Raw genomic sequence first — 20,593 nt, 5'->3', positions numbered from 1 at the left:
TTCTCCCCGTAGGAGAAAACTGGAGCACCCGGAGGAAACCCACGCAGACACGGGGAGAACGTGCAAATTCCACACCGACAGTCACCCGAGGCCGGAATTGAACCCAGGTCCCAGGGCGCTGTGAGGCAGCAGTGCTAACCACTGCGCCACCATTGTTTCCACCGATCTGTTCAAATTTTATACAACTCGGACCCACTAAAATTAAACATGAACGGCACATGAAAAGTCAGAAAATTGCCAAGTTAAAGGACATCACACACTGTAGACAATAAATCAGAATCATCAATCCATTAATATTCCAGGACAATTTTATTTCTGGCTTCTTAATGTACATTTTTATAGGCCATATTAAAAAGGCTGCTACATAACAAGTGAATGTGTCTGCAACCTGATTTTGTAGAGTATGCATGCCATTATACACAAATGAGAGGTAGAAACACTGTATTAAAGACCTAATAGTACAAATATTTTATAAATAAAAACAGTCTTCGGAATTAATGGAATCGCTTACAGATAAATAAAAGTACACATTAGATCTTCTCAAAATAAAGCGTTGTGGGTGGGGTGGGGAATAGAACGGTTTTCATGAACAAGTCAAATTCATCGCTAGGTGGGACATATTGCAAATACACTGTTTCTGGGACATTAAACATGATTGTTATGAAGGATTTAGTTCAATATTCAAGTATTCAAGCAGCTGAGTAACAAAACAAGGTAAAAAATAAAAATAAATGCTCAAGGGTGGAAAAAAAGTATTTACCAACTCCGGAAAGAAGCTGTCCAGAGAATCCAGGGTTTGGGGGCAAACCTGGTCGTAAATGCCAACGGTAAAATCTGTTCTGCTGGGCATCTAACTTCATTGTACAAACCAGTTGGGTGGGCAATTTCTTTTTTGGGTTAATACAAAAGGGACGGGGGGGGGATGAAGAAAAAAAGAACATGACTGCTGATTCTTAACCCATGTGTACCAACGGAAGTATCGGCTTCCGTTAAATGCATATTTCACTCCAAATTACCACCCGCAATTGTCATTTGATTTTAAAATTACAAAAATAAGATTTCCGGTTGAATACTCTTTCAAGCTCACAAATGCCATTGTTGGTTGCAAACCTCCACCAGCCAGTGGGAGGACCCAAACCGTTCAATGTGATCACACACAGTATAAAAATGGATCATTGTGCTTCTCCACTTGGTATACACAGATTTACATAGATGCGTAACATCATAGAATCCCCACAGTGCAGAAGGAGGCCATTCAGCCCATCAAGTCCGCACCGACCACAATCCCACCCAGGCCCTATCCCCATAAGCCCACGTATTAACCCTGCTAATCCCCACCTGACACTCGCGTCAATTTAGCATGGCCAATCAACCTAACCCGCACATCTTTGGACGGTGGGAGGAAACTGGAGCACCTGGAGGAAACCCACGCAGACACGGGGAGAATGTGCAAACTCCACACAGACACAGTGACCTGAGCCCGGAATTGAACCCGGGTCCCTGGCACTGTGAGGCAGCAGTGCTAATCACTGTGCCACCGTGCTGTCCCAATATATGTATATAATACACATACAGGACTGGAAATGAATCTTAAGATTCTTTAGCTTATATGCCAGTGACAAAAATGCCCTTCAGAAGCATAACTGGGGCTTCAAGACAGTCCGAACCATTTTTTTTTTCCTGTTGTCTAGTTCTCAGAGTCCTGATAATTGGTTTTTTCCACCCCTGAAAATACTAAATGTTACATTAGTCTGCACAACAGGTTCTCAATCTACAGGAAAGATGCTTTATTTCCATAATACTGTCCGAACAAACAGCATCGTTAGCAATATTATCAGGCCAGTGGCACAGTCACACTTATCACATGCACAACATAAAGTCAGCCCAAAAATATTGTTTAAAAGTCAGCAATCACTGGCAAAGAGAGAGAAAAAAATACTAGTTTCATTATATACAGACAGTTGCTCTATACGAACTACTCAAGTATTTAATAAGTAAAAAAAAATGGAAAGGCTTGTAATTAATACAGGCTTTTTTTTTGCAGTCTTTTTAGTTAAAGTGTCAAGCACTCTGTGCTTCTTGCTCCAAAAGCACACTTTTTTAAAATGTCTTTTGTTGAATGCATTGGAGCTTAACCTACTTTGACAGTTTTCCTTTTCCTATTTCTTCAATGCAGCTTTTAAGCTGTGCCGTTTTACAAGGAGTTCTGCGTAACATTACTGTTATCAAAGCTGTTCAAAGAATTGTAATAGTGCAATCAGAAGTGGTTGTCTGTTGGAGCAAAGTCTTTGTGGTTTCTGCGACTCCCGTGTGAGGAGCTTCTAAATTAAAAAAAACACGAAAAATGAGAAAATCCCCCTCTCTGTCCATCCAAAGTGATGCCCGGATTCCCTTCTGGTTGACAAGGTCATCGAGGTGGGCTGTAGACATCCCCTCTTGTCTCGTTGTGAACTTCCCATCCACATAAAGTGCTTAACTCCTCCATGATGATCAGTTTTCTGTGGGTTGATATGTATGTGATGCAGTCGATGATACAAGGCTATGCATGCCTTGGACTGGCTGTACGAGGGTCCTGGTAAAACTCAAAACTGCCGTGAGTAACTGTGGCTCATTCATCACACTATTAGTGTCTTTAAAATGAAAACTTAACAGTTTGACTTGGAGAAAGACAACTTTGTTAATTTGCCACAGCACTGTACTGTATATACACAACAAGGTCATCAGACCTTGGACTCCTTTGTAACCCACTTTTGTCTGAATGTAGGTTTCTAAGTACCCAGTGAGTTCTGTGACAAAAATAGAGGACAGGCTTCAGTTTTACTCTCGTGCTTGTGTTAACACACTCCAGTGATAAAGCGGCTTTGGAAGCCAAATGTAGTGAATCTGCCCCACAACTTTACCTCTTTGAGGTAAATTGAAATGAAAGATAATGCTACATCGTTGAGAGGATTTTCCAGAAATATAATCTATATTTATACATAAACGTCCTTTCTTTTGAAACAAGAACTCCTCTTTGGTAACTCTTCGAAAAAAAAAACAAACGTTCCTCACTTCGTGGGCTGGCGTGCGTGGTGAACACAAAAATAACTCCAGAATGAACAGTTTTCCAAAAATCAAGAGGGGAAGAAAAAAAAGGAAAAAGGCAACTCCAAGACTCTAGGACTTGATCCAGGAAGGGTGGTGGTCCCCGCTCTGCTGCTAGTGGTCCATTTCAGAAGGCTAGTTTTCATACAGAGCCACGGTGCCATGGCACAGTGCAGAGAGTCTGCGTTCAATGCTGGTCTTATCTGCAAAACAAGTAAAAGCATGTGTTCATTTTGTCAGCTGATCCTCGTGGAATTCCAAACCATGCACAATCCACCTTCATTTTTCACAATACCATCAGTGACATTGTTCACTCATCATGTGCACTCACCCCTCGTTAGTAGCATGTTTATCATAGAATCCCTACAGTACAGAAGGAGGCCATTTGGCCCATCGAGTTTACACCGACCACAATCCCACCCTGGCCCTATCCCCATAAACCCCACCTATTTACCCTGCTCACCCCAGACACTAAGGGTAAAGTTAACACAGCCAAGAAACCTAATCTGCATGTCTTTGGACTGTGGGAGGAAACCCACGCAGACACGGGGAGAACGTGGAAACTCCACATAGACAGTGACCCAAGGCTAGAATTGAACCCGCGTCCCTGGAGCTGTGAGGCAGCAGTGCGAACCGCTGTGCCGCCCATGTTCTCCTGGGCTTGGATGGCTCCCCATCAGCCCTCATATAGCACATCGCGGCAACCCAAGATAAAAATCAGGTAGTTCCTTCCCTTCAATAATACTCCTTGGCACGCTAGTGAGGAGTAGGAGAGGGCATCAAATACCAGCTTGGTTGTGGCAGCAAGTTCAAAAGTTCAACCTTTCTCTTCAAAATATTTAAATATTCAAACACATTTAAATATATAATTTCACTTTCCAACTGATGTGGGGGTCCTCTGAAGAAAAATACTCCCATTACTTTGTTGTCCCCAATACTCAACAAATCAAACTGCTTAACCAAATGGGACTCAAAATACAAACTGAACTAAAAGTAGATTTAGAGTATGTCATTAAATTGTGGAAATTTAAATATTCACCTACAATGCATCCACTATTCTTTAACAACAAGGCAACTGCTTACATCCCAATTAAACTTCATTAAAAATTATAATTGTCTCTGTGCTACTTAGGAAAGTGAACTTCCCAAACTGTTCAGTTTGTTTCCATTTCTCCCCTGTAAAACCTCCCGGGGAGATGACAGAGTGTGCTCGAAAATGTAGGTACTGAAGGTGCTTTTAAAGGTGGGATGAAATGTCGGGGAGGTGGGGAATGGAGGGATTTGCAAATAAGGATGCTTTGGGGTGACAGTGGTTAGCACTGCTGCCTCTCAGTGCCAGGGACCCGGGTTCAATTCCAGCCTCCGGTGACTGTATGCAGTTAGCATATTCTCTTCATGTCTGTGTGGGTTTCCTCCGGGTGCTCCGGTTTCCTCCCACAGTCCAAAGATGTGCGGGTTAGGTTGATTGGCCTTGCTAAATTAACCTTAAGTGTCAGGGGGATTAGCAGGGTAAATATGAAGGGTTACGGGAATCGGGTCTGGGTGGAATTGTGGTCAGTGCAGACTCGAGGGGCCGAATGGCCTCCTTCTGCACTGTAGGGATTCTATGATTGTGTTGAATTTGTCACAACAAAGCACTACTTTACCATTGCACCATCCCACAAAACTGCTGAGATCAATTGGTCCCAACATCTGTATTGTCAGCCTGGCTGAGAGCAGCTAACAGTGACATAACTTGGGGATCAAACCTACAATCTTCCTAGTTTGCATGGTTCAGCTTCCATAGCCTGGCCTGCTTACCAATTGTAGAGGCCCTTGATTAGCTTTCTAAAAGGAAGCTTTCATTTAAAGAAAATATTGCAAATATATGGGTAAACAGATGGGCGCGAGCCCAACATTGCGGGTGTGCCAAGCATTTGCATTTTTTCAGAACTGGCTTTCTTATTCCTCATTCCCCTGGCTGTGTTCTTTTTATCCTTACATTTGTGGATGTTGTCAATATCAGCAGGATCTTGCAGAGTCTTTGTCAAGCCTTCCAGCAACAATGCTGCTTTGTGGTACCGGTATGTGATGTCTTCTGTTTGCTGGAACATTTCATCAAGTGCAGCTGACTGCACCTACAGACACAACAACGGCATTAGCACAAACAATTGGCAACTCAAATGTTCAACATGCAGGGGGCTACACCTAGAAACACACTTTCCTTAATTGAATTACTCGTTGCTGCTAACTTTACATGAAATATTATATGTGAAACTGGAAAGTATCCAGTAAGTAATCAAACATATTTAACTGATCTGAAAAACTGATTTACCCTCCTTTTATATCACATTGAACCAGTCCAAAATGGTGGACAGAGTTTATTCTCAGACCTCTAGAAATGCGCCATTGAGACATGAAAAGCAGTTCACTACCTTCCTAATTCCTAGCTCAGCTGACATAGAGGCACTAGCTCCAGTTTGGTCCTTCTTCCACTACAATCCAGGATCGTTAGCACATTGCGTGGCGAGTTTCTGGTTCAGGGTGGTCCATACCACCAGGCCTCTCCGTACTCTTAACGGGAACAACTATTCATCCAGCATCACAAAATATAACTACACGCTAACCAATGCACTGTCCAATGAAAGTCAGTACCAATAAGACAGCAATGCGAATGTCTGGCTCATCACTATCTCTCCCCATCCCAACCCAAGAAAATCTTCTAATTTTCAAGTAACTAAAACTGATTTCAGTGAAGGATTGAAATTTAAAGTTGTCCTTTTAATATTTTCTTTTTACCTCCACTGGGTGGAATGGACAGATAATATATAGGCTGTGCAACAATAGCCATACTATCCAAGATCACTAAATACAAAGTATACATATAATTACCACCATGAAAGTTGTCCAATGATGCAAAATCTATATTGAAAATGTTATGCTTGCATTTCCTGTTGTCAACTTCTCCCGTACTAAATTCAATGACAACATTTATAATGCAAACTAATTATATAAACCAGCCATGGTGTAATTAAATCCACCTTTTAGTTTGGTCTCTCCGAGCACTGAAAAACAGCTCTTACGCTTCCCAAATTGCTGTCAGCTCTTATACTTCCCAAACTGCTGTAAGGTCAGGTTATCTCATTTAGGTTAGTTTCATTTAGTTTAGAAAAAAAATAAAGACAGATGCACAATTAAAAATTGAGCCTGATCTCCCTACCTTCAACCCTGCTTCACCTGAAGACTACATTTGATCTTGACTCAGTGGGCAATATAAACAAAATGAAGGAGATAGTCATGGACTGCAGGAAGCGTAAAGGAGAACATGCTCCTGTCTACATCAATGGGGACAAAGTAGAAATGGTCGAGAGCTTCAGGTTTTTAGGTGTCCAGATCACCAACCTGTCTTGGTCCCCCCCATGCCGACACGATAGTTAAGAATGCCCAGCAACGCCTCTACTTTCTCAGAAGACTAAGGAAATTTGGTATGTCTGCTAAAACTCTCACCAACTTTTACAGTTGCACCATAGAAAGCATTCTTTCTGGTTGTATCACAGCTTGGTATGGGCTCCTGCTCTGCTCAAGACTGCAAGAAGGTACATAGGGTCGTGAATGAAGCCCAATCCATCACTCAAACCAGCCTCCCACCTGCTGACGCTGTCTATACTTCCCGCTGCCTCGGAAAAGCAGCCAACATAATTAAGGACCCCACGCATCCCGGACATTCTCTCTTCCATCTTCTTCCGTCGGGAAAAAGATACAAAAGTCTGAGGACACGTACCAACCGACTCAAGAACAGCTTCTTCCCTGCTGCTGTCAGACTTTTGAATGGACCTACCTCGCATTAAGTTGATCTTTCTCTACACCCTACCAATGACTGTAACACTACATTCTGCTTCTTTCCTTCTCTATGAACGGTATGCTTTGTCTGTATAGCGTGCAAAAAACAATACTTTTCACTGCATACTAATACATGTGACAATAATAAATCAAATTAAAAGAGATATCAGCTGGTCATTAAAATAAACTGATCATGCTATCTTTAGCTACTCATCCTTACCACACCACTGATACTTCACAAAAATCAAATTAGACTTTCCTTCCATCCAAATACCCCTCAGAAACCTAGAAACATGTAATAGTAGTTACCATTTCCACAGCATAGCTATAAATCAGCTTTTCTGCAGTAACACTGTTGATTTCATCCACAAATCTCTGCTTATCGGAGAAGAAGCGATTCAATTTCTCAGTAAGTTTCTTGCAGAAGGAGATGCAACACTTGTAGCGATCGTTCAAGTTTTTAACAACTGTAAAAGAGAAGGAAGGAGGATTATTGGGCCATTCCTAGTACTCGCTTGTCTTATTCTGAACTTCAGACTAATATTACATTTTAAAATGGGACACAAAAGGCTGGGAAGGATGGCCACCCGAGGGTCAACTGACTTTTGTGGATTGGAATCATCCCTCCCATCTCAACAGGAACAAAAAGCAAAGCCCTTCCCGGAAACCGACCAAAAGAGTTTCATCAGACTGAATGGGTCATTCCAAAACAAAGACAGGGTCAAGGGACGCAAGCACATAAATAGCTATGTTTTCGTGAGCTCTGCCGCTATCTATCCTTTAATTCTTTCACTTATGGGGCTCACAGAGCCCATACTTACCTAATCTGGGAGTGAGAACTCCATATCATGTCCCTGAAAGATTTCTGGTTAAACATTGGTGACGAGAAATATTAAGAAAACCATCGATAAGAGAGAGCACTCAGAAGTAACTGAGGTGGAGTCTGTTCCTCAACGTGGCGACTTAGGGTACGAACAGGAATTCAATCGGGCACTTTCAAAGGCATTTCAGCTGATGAGAAATTCGGTCTATTAACGCAGGATATCAGTGCTCATGCTACAGAACTGCACAATATTGGTAAAAGCTTGATGAAGTGGAAGAGAAAATCCTTACTGTCGAAAATGAAACTTCCTCGATTGAGGCCTGCTGCTTACAATGGAAAAACAGTCCCATGGTATGACAGAATTCCTGGACGATCTGGAGAACAGAGGCCAGAGGAAAGGTGTCCACGTTGTTGGTTTACCAGAAGGAGCTGAGAATAAGTTCCCTAGTTAAATTCCTTGAGAGTTAGTTAGCACATTTTCTTTGTATTAAATTAGAGAGGGCACATTGTATCCTGTCTGAGGCCTCGGAACAATTGGCGACCCTGGCCCGCAATTGTGCGTTTTCATAACTTCAGAGATCACCAGAGTGTTGGAGGCAGCTCGACGTAATAGGGTCTTGCTCAATCATGGAGCATGGGTCTCTTTCTCCCAAGATTTCTCAACGGCGATACAAGAGGTGCAATGGCTTTGATGAAGTTACAGAATGGCTGAAGGCTGTCGGAATGCAATACATCCTACCATATCCTCCTGCACTAAGGATGACATTCAACAATTCTATAAAGATGGTCGACAATCCAGCTAAAGCCATGGCCTTTGTGAACTCCATGGAAGGCAACAATCTGGAGTACCAATCTGCTGTTCATTGTGAATTTTGGACTCTATGCCTTGTCAGTATAAATCTTTCCGAATTGTGTTATTTATCATGCTGACAGGGGTGATCTAGGAATCGAGTATTACAGAGAGTTCTTTATCCTGAAGAGTATCAGGGACTTCCATTTGTTTTTAATGGAAAGCATGTCTCAGCATGCTCCTCTAGTTAAGGAATGCACCATGCAGGTTGTATGGCACTAGGGCTGCATTACAAACATCTGTCTTTTCTTCTTATCCGTGTGCCTATAATGTTGGTATACGCTTTATGGTCTCCTTTGCTCTAATCATGATAAATATAGTAGCGTCACTGCTGAGAAGTGGGCAAGTGGCTTAACAGGAGAGGTTAGAATGCAGAAAGGGCATTTATTGAGAGGAAAGGTTCCTTGGTTAAATGGAAAGTTTGTAGGTATAGCCGTATGGTTTCTCACATTTGGTGAGGAATACCTCCTTAGAACAAAGACTTGGCATATTATTTTCTTTTGGGGTTAAAGAATCGTTAACTGGTTCTTGCAAGAGTACAGACAGGTCTTAGGTTCTAGAGAAATACTTTATAATGTGTCAATAACGCCTCTGGTGTTGTTGGGGATGTGGGAGGAACGTCTTGGTATATGCCTGAGTGGGACGTGAAAATCTCTGGCTGGTAAGCCTTTTTTTCCCTTTGTGTCAATATCCTATACGGCCTCTGGCTAAAAAAGCAATGACAGAAATGTTGCTCCTGGAATGTGCAGGGGAAAAAACTATTATCTACTATTAAAAATTTAAAATATTTCTCATTTGGATGACAAGTGTGCTCCCTTGTTACCTTTTGAGCAACTATGCCAACAATTTGATATTGCAGGTGTCCTATTTGTTAGTGTCCCTTTAATTGCATATTGTTAGTGTCCCTTTAAGAAAGTTTTTTTTTAAATCATGCTCACAGCCTTGGGTGATGTCATTGCTGGAAGGAGGAAAAACAAAAGTGTGCTAGTCAGGTGACAAAAGTCATTTTTATTTTTGTTTTGGCTGCAGTGTTAGAGGCAGTCTTAGAAGCAAGGGGGAAAAGAAGTCTCTTTCTCTCTCACTTTTGCTTTGAAATTTTTACCAATTAGCTGATAGAAAGGCTTGTTGCCATGCTGCAGTAAAGAGTCTGTGTTTTTGGCCTTTTGGGGAGCTAATGACTTCAAGCTGCCCTAAGTTTCAAGATCATTTGAAATCAGCATACAACCCAGGGACTGGATTCTGGGATTATGTGAGCTTTAGCCTGTGCTGTAATAAATCTGTTTAGGAACATCTGATATAATATTATATACATACATTTTTTTTAAGGGTTATACGTCAGTGGTTGTTTTGTTTCTTGTTTGTAATTGATAAAAGTTCTTGTTAATTTTCTTACTATACATGTTGCCTATATTCTTAAATAAACGTCGAGATAAAAATTCCCTAGTGGGTCACTTGAATCATACCTGAAGCGAAACATCTCATGTTTATCCTAGCCAAATTCAAAATGCAAAACTTATGATTCAGGTGGGCTTTGTAAAACACTTGAGTTTCTGACCTGAACCATAACACAAAATACTCATTTTTCGGGAATCTACAACTCAGACTCTATCCTTAATAAGACATCCTTGCATCTTGACGCCAACATCCCTCCAGTGGGAAAAATCCTGATATCCACAGAACCCAAGCAATTTAATCAGCAAATTTTATGACACTTCATGTTCCAGATCCTGTGTGAATATACTAGAGACTCTACGGTCTTGGGGGGGGAAAAGACCTCTCAGTGAATATTGATGAGGAGACTTGGGCAATATATGGGAAAACGCCAACCGAATCTCAGAATGAAGGCGGCTCAGCTTAAAATATTACACCTTCTGCATATTACACCAAGCTTATGACACATGATTGACCCTACCACATCCTCACTGTGCCAAAAGTGCAAAGTAGTTTGGGGCAAATACACACATTGCATTTTGTCCTGTGTCAAAATTAAATCCTACTGGTCTGGCATACTTAAAGAGCTTGAGAAGATATTTGATACGGCCTTAGAATTTGATCTTTTGTTTTTAATTCTAGGGCTCCCAGATAGAAAGACAAGGATGTACGTACTATATATACTCTGATCCTGGATTAGCAATAAATCTCCTTCAGTTCAGAATTGACATATCATGGAATGTATCCCAATGGAATTCCTAACCTGTATACTCCAGTGCAAATCGGATGCATTCTGAAAAGGATGGGGCCCCAATGGGTTCCGTAACGTCTGACTTGCTTCCACAAATTTTTCCATAAGCTATGTAACACTGCTTTTAACAAGGTGTATGAGAGGGTGTGCACCATTTTGCCATGTTTCCACGACTGTATCCTTTTTCCCCTTTCCTCACATTTGTCCTTTCAATTTTCTTTGCATAAATGGAAGCGCAGGGTATAACGTACAAGATGAATCAACCATGTTGATGTCCTCCTGTCTTTTTCTGTATTCATAGATGGAGAAATGATCATAGAATCCCTACAGTACAGAAGAAGGCCATTCAGCCCATCGAGTCTGTACCGACCATGATCCCACCCAGACCCTATGCCCATAAACCCACACATTTAGCCTGCTAATCCCCCGACACTAGGGTCAATTTAGCATGGACAATCCACCTAACCTGCACATCTTTATCATGCTGTACTGTCCCAGTTTTGAGGGTATGTTGCGTTATTTGCAAAAATGGAAAAAACACTAAATAATAAAGTTTTTTAAAAAGACACCGACTCGAATGTGCAGAGGTGCTAACGCACAACGTATAATCAACATTAACACCACTCTTGTTATTCAAAAAAGACTTTGAACTAGTGAAAAATCACGTGATGGGACAGTCATTTTTTTTAAAAATCTGCTTTTAAAACTCAAAAGCTTTTAATGGAGCGGCACAGTGGTTGGCACTGCTGTCTCTCAGCGCCAGGGACCTGGTTCGATCTCCGGCTTGGGTCACAGTCTGTGCGGAGTCTGTACATTCGCTCTGTGTCTGCGTGGATTTCCTCCGGGTGCTCCGGTTTTCTCCCTCAGTCCAAAGATGTGCGGGTAAGGTGGATTGGCCATGCTAAATTTCCCCTTTATGTTAGGGGACTGGCTAAGGTAAATGCATGGGGTTGTGGCGATAGGGCCTGGGTGGGACTGTGGTCAGTGCAGACTCAATGGGCCAAATGGCCTCCTTCTGCACTGTAGGATCCTATGATTCCTTAGACAGTTCCAGCAAAAAGGCATCAGAAGCACCAGTTTCAGCCAGTCTCTGTACCAGGCTCAAACTAAGCTGCGACACATCAAGCAGCCGAAGTACGTACCCTCCCCTAGTTTAAAGCTCACCTGAGAACAAATCTCAATAGAATTTCGACCACAAGAAACGTCACAGCCTGATGAGATTGGTTTGCTTTACATGAGCCTCGCTTCAACTTAAAAGCATCAAAACCATCCAAGAAACCACAAGCCTGCCACATGACAGACCAGAAATTGTATCAGAGACAATTTTGTCTAGGTGGTAAAGGTCACAGGCTCGGCAGGTGCTGTGAGGAGGCTTACTGAGTTTCTGTAGTGCATACACTGCTGCCAGTTGAGAAAGAGAATGTTTAAAGCAGTGGATGGAGCGCCAATCGAGTGGGCTTCTTTGTCCTGGATGCTGCCATGTTTCTTGTATTTTGCTGGAACTGTACTCACCCAGGCAAGTGGAGAGTATTCCACCAGACACCTGACTTGGGCCTTGTAGATGGTTATTAATTGTAGCCAACAAAGACATTTCCTCAATTTTATGACATTTGAGGCTGACGGAATTAGCGTACATGAAAATCTGCAATGTTTGTAAGTGATGATCCGCCGAGCTATAAGGTTTCAGTTAATCATGCTCATGAGAATTGGCCTTGTGTAAAAACGGCAATACGTTTTGCTGCATGCTTCTTTTTGCAGAAAGGTGGAGCGCATTGGGAATTAACATTTTTTTTGCATCAATTACAATTGCAAACACTGCAAGGTCAAATGAAACGCAGGGGACTGAATACAGAGCTTGTACTATGCTACAAACACTCAATGCCATAAATAGCTTGCAAATAAAGCAGGTTATTTAACTTGGATGATACAACTGGTCTGAAAGATAGGTATCAAATTGTACAGCATCAAGATAAACTATACATTGGAAGGGGCCCTCCCCCTCCCGAATACAATAGATGAGAGCTGCAATTTGCAGCCATTTCCACTCTGAAGCCTTCAATTTAACTTTGTGCTCATTAATGTGTGAAAATATTTTTCTCTTCCTCCAACTTTAACACTGATCCAATGCCTTTGGAGCCAGTACACTTTCATAGGAAAGGGCTTCAGTACCTTGCTTAACGGCTGTAGATGGGTTCAGCTTGCCCGACTTGACCTGGTCTTTTGCAAGGTGCAAAGAGGATGCCAAGAGCTGCGCGCCTTTCATGTAAAGCACAAGCTGCTCCACTTGTCTGTAAAATAAACACAGGGTTAAGTATTCCATCAAATGTCAGAATCAGCCAACAAATATCTGAAATGTCCCAGCTCCCACTATTCAGGAAGAAAAAGGTGGGCCGTGCAAAACAGCAGTATCCAGACAGGATGAAGCCTTGATCACCATTAGAATCATAGAAACCCTACACTGGAGGAGGCGGCCATTCGGCCCATCGAGTCTGCACCGACAACAATCCCACCCTAACCCCACAACCCCACACATTTACCCCGCTAATCCCTCTAACCTGCACATCCTGGGACACTAAGGGGCAATTTAGTATGGCCAATCAACCTAACATGCACATCTTTGGACTTAATACTTCAGCTCCCCAATAAGGTCACATTTTGGTTCTCGCATACAGCACACTGCCGTGAACTACCTTGCTTCCTGATCGTAGTCCAGCCAGTGGTAGACATTTTCCACACTGGCAAAAAAGGAAACTCCAGGGATTTGCTCACTCGCGACACTCCTTTGAATCACTTAGCAACTGATCAGAGTGGCAGTACCCTGGGAACTGGCTGCTCTTTCAGGTAGAGAGTGGTGCAAGAGAATGGAAAGCAGCACGTTTTTGGATGGGGGGGGACGGGGTACATTTCAGGTTTCATTCACCCTTTTCTGAGATGAGGAATGACTTGATTGTTCCAAATCACTCAAGATTTACACAGCACCATTGGACAGAAGTCACAACTTTATTCAGCAATGCCATTCCATGAACAGACAAGCAAGAAATGCCAGGAGGATCACAAGAGCTGCATTTTACTTGTCACTCAAAAGCACCATCAACAAACTGGAACAAAATATACATTGTACGACACACAAACAAGAGCTGCAGTCACCTACTTTGTGCACTGTTATCAGAAGGTACAGAACCATGCAAGCGGCTGAGTGATATAAAATGTTTCTTAAATACACTGCAAAGGCAGACACCTATGGCAGTGAATTGGGTGCTTTTAATTAAAATAAATTCAGGATAACATGTTTTGATTGACAAGATATCCAGGTTTTTGAGCAGCTCCACACAGCAAATTTGGTGACCCCCCCCCCCCCCCCCCCGACCATCATCCTTCTTCACAATCCCGCTTGTACAAAAAAATGTGAATAACTACAAGTACTAACCCCCACTCCTTGCTGAGGCGACTGATCTGGTCAACCACTACACTCTCCTGGATTTGGTAGAGGGAAGCAGCAGAGGTCCCCAGGTCCAAACTACCTCCTTTCATCACTGCAATGTCCATAATGCATTCTGCAAACGTCAGCATTGTGTTCAAGTGGCGCAAGGTATCCGTATGCTCTCTCTACAATCAGATAGACAGAAGGAAAAGTTACTTTAGTTTCTGAATTTTTATTTGAAACATGCTCAAGCCAAACTGTAATTAAGCTAACTGGAACTGATCAATTTCACTTAAATGAGCCAATGAATAAAAGCCATTAGGTCCTGATTTTAAATATCTTCGAGTTCTCGGACCCAAGGCAGATCCTTCGTGGCTATGTGCCAAACCAGAGCAAGATATCATGATTTTTTACTCCAGATACGGAAAGGAGGCAAAAGGTCTTCTAGCAGAATGAGTAGCGTCCCTGCCTCTGAGCCAGAAGCCCCAAGACTCGATGGCCACAGCAACTGCTTCATCAATGACCTTTCTTCCCTAATAAGGTCAGAAGTGGGGATGTTTGTTGATGATTGCACAACGTTCAGTACCATTCAGACTCCTCAGATACTTAAGTAGTCCATGTCCAAACGCAGCAAGTTCTGGATAGTATCCAGGCTTGGGCTGACAAACAGCAAGTAACATTTGCAACACACAAGTGCCAGGCAATGACCATCAACAAGAGAAAGTCTAACCACTACCCCATGACATTCAATGGCATTACCATCACTGAATCCCCCGCTATCAACATCCCGGGCATTACCATTGACCAGAAACTGAGCTCAACTAAGCATACAAATACTGTGACTACAAGAGCAGATCAGAGGCTTGCAATCCTGCTCTGAGTAACTCACCTCTTGACTCCCCAAAGCCTGTCCACTGTCTGCAAGGCACAAGTCAGGTGTCTGATGGAATACTCTCCATCCACATGCCTGGATGAGTGCAGCTGTGAATGTCAGTACATGAATTCACAGGGAGGAAGGGTTTAACGAAGAATGGGACATTGTTGGTCTTAGAGAATAGAGGGCAAGGTCAGTAGAGATGGATGTGAAAGTTACTTGGCACAGCAGCTGAAGGGGGAAAGCGGTGAGAATACTTCAATGAGAAACTTGGTGTGGGGCAGTAGAGAATGAGGATTTAAAGGATGAGTGGAATGAGACGAGGTGCTTAAAAATGGAGATGATACCGGGGAGAGATTTGGTAATAAGGGCTACATTGTCATCATGGCAGTTTAAAGCAGGGCAAGTGGTGGAAGGTATAGCCAAAGCGGTCAATAATACTTTATGGTCACCCAAAATAATGTGCGCGCTTTACATCTGAAGCTTGATAAATGTTGGCAACAAGGATACTTTAACAATTCAACACTTCAGAAACTGTGGTTTATAAAACCGGAAAGAAAAGAATAATTTTACGTCAAGATATTTTCACTGGCTTCCCAAGTCAAGACCATTTAAATACCAGTGACAGACTGAAGAACTGGTGACGAGTAACATGCACCATGTTGAGGAAAAGTTCTAGCTCCTAATATAGGAGCTGTTCCTTTGTTTAAATCAATTGTTCTCTTTCAACCCCCCACAGAAGTAAGTGAAGCAACAGCAGCTGATATGTGCCAAATGCCACATTCACAAAATGTCACGTGATGAGCAGACTCTGGGAGACTGGAGAACAGATTTGTTGTTTCTGGTAAACAAACTACTCAAGTCTCTCAAGCATTCAGTTGTACAACCAAGTCAAATATTATCTGTTTAAATAACCTCCACTAAACAATAGAAAATCTTCCACTCCAGTTAAAAACTTGCTTTCCGTCAGCTGCAGAGAAGAAAGATTTAAAAACCACAAAACAATCCAGAAAGCAACAGTGTGCTGCACTGTCTCCTTCCTTCCTATTGCTAGCAACGTGCACTCTTTCAAAGCATACAACTATAAATATAACTTTAGGCTGTTTCCTGTTATGGTGCATAAGAAAATAACAGCTAGAGAAACAGACTTTGTAACTGCTGTGGCTCCTCTTACGGCGCCAATGAGACAAGAGACCAAAAAGCCTCGCGTTTGTCTCAACAGTTGCAAAAGTCACAACAAACGGGAATCTGTGGAAGGTGTCAACATTGACCGTGAAATTTACATAGCGAAGATCTGTTGACAATTTCAGGAGCCCCATAATTATGCACCCTGGTTCGACAGTAGAAATTCCTCATCACTCAAGCAGCACTCTTGCGTACCGTGGTCCCAGATATGGTGCTTGGAGGTAAACAGGATGTCACTGCATGCGGTGTTGTTTAGGTGCAAAACAGCTGTGTTTTTTTGCTGAGCCTCTGGGGGCAGTAACGCGTCAGGTATCATTACACTCAGTGCCATCAACAGCAGAGACAAGAATCTTTCCTACTTTCACAGGGACAAAGTATAACTGCATGGGCCAGCACCAAGTTTTTCTACTCGCTGTTATGTATAACACCTTTGGCAACCTTTCGACAAACGGACTGTCCAATTGTGGAATTCATATCTCCCCTGTATTAGATAATCCAGAGCATAAAGAATTATGAACAATAAAACAGAACCGTTTTGCAAAGCATTTCCATAATTAGAGGGAGGTCAAACAGCAAACACCAGAATTTGTGGTGTTTGAACAATATAGAGTGAAGCACATGGAAAATTACACACAGTTCAAGGATTTTTCAGGATGATAGGGTTTTGCCAGTAACTTTCCTTTGTGAACACTGCACTGTACCCTTGGGCTTCAGAAGGTTGTCCAGGAATGGTAGGAAACCAGGCTTGAATTCCAGAGATACAAATATTGATACTGTACTAACATTTGGGATCAGAGAGATTTGCCCCACTAGAAATCAACTAGGTGAGACAGTAAGGCAAGCGGTAGGTCCAATGTCTGTGGAGGGATTCGAATTGATGGCCAGATCTCATGTTTTCTTGCATTCTAAAATTCAATATCAAGTTACATTCATTTTTACCAATAGTTCAGGAACCTCGGAAAAACAGAACAGTCCTTTCTTCGTGATTTGTAACTTCTTTGCAGTAGAAAATCTCATTGCATTTTTCACTGCAAAGTTAAACTGAACATATCATCTTTACTTGGATTCAATTATTGGGCAGGAACTGAAAATGCACTGACATTTAATATGAATGTATATAATTGAGGGAATACATGCCCAGACTTGCAGGTTGGTGACCCCGGTTTACCATTCACTAGAGTGAGTAGCACGTGTTTTAACTTCAATTCAAACCACTATGTGAGCTCACCTCCATTAACGTCTCTTCTGGCAGTTCAGGAGCTTCAAACGTGATAAATCCTTCTAAACTGGGAGGCGAGGTACCAAACGTCATGTACTTCAAACTTGAAGGAGCTTCCGCTCCAGGAGGCGAGGTGCCCATGTAAGCACCTGGCGGGGAGCCCATGCAAATTCGTCCACTATTAGAGCAGAGAGATCCAAGTGGGCTGTTTGAGCCAACTGCAAAGAAGGAGACCAAGGTTAAGCAGAAGGAATCAATGTCCCTCAAGGACATTTTACCCGTAGCTATGGAATAGCTGGAAACACGCTGTGGTTAAAATTATGTAACTTCCAAAATAGAAGAATTTCAGGCTCTTAACTTTGTGATAGAAGTATTTAAAAAGTAAACTTATTCAGTTTTATTAATGTCGTTTCAAAATACATCATAAAAGCAGATCGATTTTCAATTGGCATTGTGACATTGTAATGACTTTGTAGTCATTACAAATAATTGATAAATCCTGTTGGGTAACGTCTCATGGATAATCACACCTTTGAAGTTAACTCTCCTCCCGAAACCAGCTGACCACCTCCCCCAGGTAACCTGTGACTCAGTGTGAAAGGCTACAGGCTGACTAAAGTCACGTTATAATTTTAATTTTGTCAGCAGTCAAGTCTTACCTGACATTGTCCTTGTTCTGGTGACCATGTGACTGCTATGGGGAGGGGTGACACTACTTGGTGGTGAACCTACAGTGAACACCACAGTCCTTGGGCTCACTCCTATCACCATGGCAGGGGAACCCACTGTCAAACCAGAAGCACCTGCTGGAGCTGGGCAGAAAGAAAAATAAATCATGCAAACAGGAAGAAATAGTGCAAAATGTGCAGACTGCAAAATGCACCTCAATAGGACAGACAAAAACCACAGAATTTGCTCACACTTTGTGCACTATTTCAACTCTGTACTAAATTAAAAATGTATGAACTGGCTGGTTTCGAGTACGGTTGTACTGATGTTGTGCGCTATATAATGGCATGAGGCAAGCACATTTCAAACCTTTCCTACAACATGAGCTTTGATGGCGGCTTGGCCATCAGGGAGGGGTGACAATCAGAGGCAAGATATCTCAGGCAGAGAAGGAAAAGAAAACAAGTTCAATTAAGCTGCTGCAGGGCACCTCGATTGTGGAATATTGGCTACAGAATGCCCATCCTTCTGGGTTACAATTATACACTGGGGCTGGGAGAATGGATCAGAATACAAAGCAGAGGTGAAATACTGTCATTTTGAGCATCAGATATATGCAACAATACATGTTTGACCAATTCAATTATTCACAATAATATAGACATGCCTTTGCTCCTCCATCCCTTACTGCCTTCCCTCTCCTTCAGGAGTTAACTTGCACTCGCAGGTTCTGGGGGAGAGGAGGTGGGGGGGGGGGGGGGGGGGGGCGGATGGACTGCAGCTCTCCAATACCTTGCTCATTTAGTCATTTGTACACCCATGTGTGGGGGGCTGGGCAGTGAATGCCCACAGGTAAATTACTGTGGACGTGAAACCACAGCTGAGCCTAAAGATGTCCACACCCCAGTATCCACACTCGAGCAGTAACCACCAACATTCCCAGCCCACCCTGCCACACCGACTCCCAACCATTCCCACCCCTGTCTCCACCAACATCCAATGTTTTTCATATTTATCTTTGAAAAACCTGCAGCAGGAAAATGGAGGGAAACAAACCCAGGGTTTGAACAGGCGGCTCCAGGATGGCACCATTGGGAATATGGGGAAGGTCACTTGATTGTCCTTTACATGGAGAATATTGCTAAGCATACAGAGATGAAAAGACTTAAAAAATAACAAAGGAGCGAACTGATGGCAAAGTTCTTATGAAAGTCTTGATCTAGTTTTGAGTGGAGTAGGTACAGGATAATAAAATGAATACTAAGTACCAGATACAAATTTGAAGTAACTAGCATGCGGACAGAACTGAAGTGGTGTCCTCAAAACAGTATTGGCATGCAACCTGCAGTTTCCTTTACCTGTGTCCATGGGCCGTTCGGTATTGAGACTATCTGTGCTGCCTTGATAGGTCTGCCCTCCAAACGTGGTCTTTATCACCTGATCTGATAACCTTCCTGTGCTTACAGATCTGTAAAAAGATTAAAATCTTATTTTGTATGCCTCAACAAAGGCCGTTATAAAAAATAGTTACTGAAGCCAACATTACAAACACATTAAGTGTTTTTTCATAAATTTTACAGAAAGAAAAATCTTGCATTTGTAGAGCATCTATTAGAACCTCAATGTTTCAAACAGCTTTCCAAACAATAAAGTATTATAGTAATGAAAGAAATGTGAATTTAGCAGCTAATCTGCACACAGCAAAACCCTCCAAGCAGTCATATGACACGATACATTGTTTTACTGATGTTGTTTGAGGGCTAAATATTGCCCCAGGGAAACAGGGAAAACTCCTCTGCTCTTCTTTGAATTGTGCTATGGGATAACGGGTGACACAGTAACACAGTGGTTAGCACTGCCGCCTCAATGCCAGGGACCCGGGTTCAATTTCAGCCTTGGGCAACAGTCTGGGTTCGATTCCCGGCTTGGGTTACTGACTGTGTGGTGTCTGCACATTCTCCCGGTGTCTGCGTGGATTTCCTCTGGGTGCTCCAGTTTCCCCCTCAAAGTCCAAAGACGTGTAGGTTCCATAGAAATCATAGAAACCCTACAGTGCAGGAAGAGGTCATTCGGCCCATCGAGTCTGCACCGACCACAATCCCACCCAGGCCCTACCCCCATATCCCTACATATTTTTACCCGCTAATCCCTCTAATCTACAAACCTCAGGACACTAAGGGGCAATTTTACAACGGCCAATCAACCTAACCCGCACATCTTTGGACTGTGGGAGGAAACCGGAGCACCCGGAGGAAACCCACGCAGACACGAGGAGAATGCGCAAACTCCACACAGGCAGTGACCCAAGCCGGGAATCGAACCCAGGTCCCTGGAGCTGTGAAGCAGCAGTGCTAACCACTGTGCTACCGTGCCGCTTGGGTGGATTGGCCATGCTAAATTGCCCCTTAATGTCCAAAGATGTGCAAGCTATGTGGATTAGCCATGGTAAAAGCGTGGGTTACATGGA

The 20,593-nt window shown here is 42.7% G+C and overlaps 1 protein-coding gene across 2 annotated transcripts in view; it reads right to left on the bottom strand.

Moving 5' to 3' along the window:
• Nucleotides 1-290: 290 nt before the first annotated feature.
• ulk2 (unc-51 like autophagy activating kinase 2) overlaps nt 291-20,593 on the bottom strand; it is a 119,932-nt gene continuing 99,629 nt past the window's right edge. For both annotated transcript variants that reach the window (XM_078224678.1, XM_078224679.1), the window contains 8 exons: nt 19,485-19,594; nt 18,117-18,269; nt 17,467-17,675; nt 14,186-14,364; nt 12,928-13,046; nt 7,213-7,370; nt 5,066-5,201; nt 291-3,287 (listed from right to left, as the gene is read on the bottom strand). In XM_078224678.1, the coding sequence (XP_078080804.1) occupies nt 3,220-3,287; nt 5,066-5,201; nt 7,213-7,370; nt 12,928-13,046; nt 14,186-14,364; nt 17,467-17,675; nt 18,117-18,269; nt 19,485-19,594 (1,132 nt within the window). In that variant the 3' untranslated portion in view covers nt 291-3,219. The remainder of the gene's footprint in view (nt 3,288-5,065; nt 5,202-7,212; nt 7,371-12,927; nt 13,047-14,185; nt 14,365-17,466; nt 17,676-18,116; nt 18,270-19,484; nt 19,595-20,593) is intronic.

This window comes from Mustelus asterias, chromosome 12 (assembly GCF_964213995.1).
Source record: "Mustelus asterias chromosome 12, sMusAst1.hap1.1, whole genome shotgun sequence".
Taxonomy (NCBI): domain Eukaryota; kingdom Metazoa; phylum Chordata; class Chondrichthyes; order Carcharhiniformes; family Triakidae; genus Mustelus; species Mustelus asterias.
The sequence above is the reverse complement of the archived record's forward strand: the minus strand, read 5'-3'. Positions and strand labels throughout refer to the sequence as shown.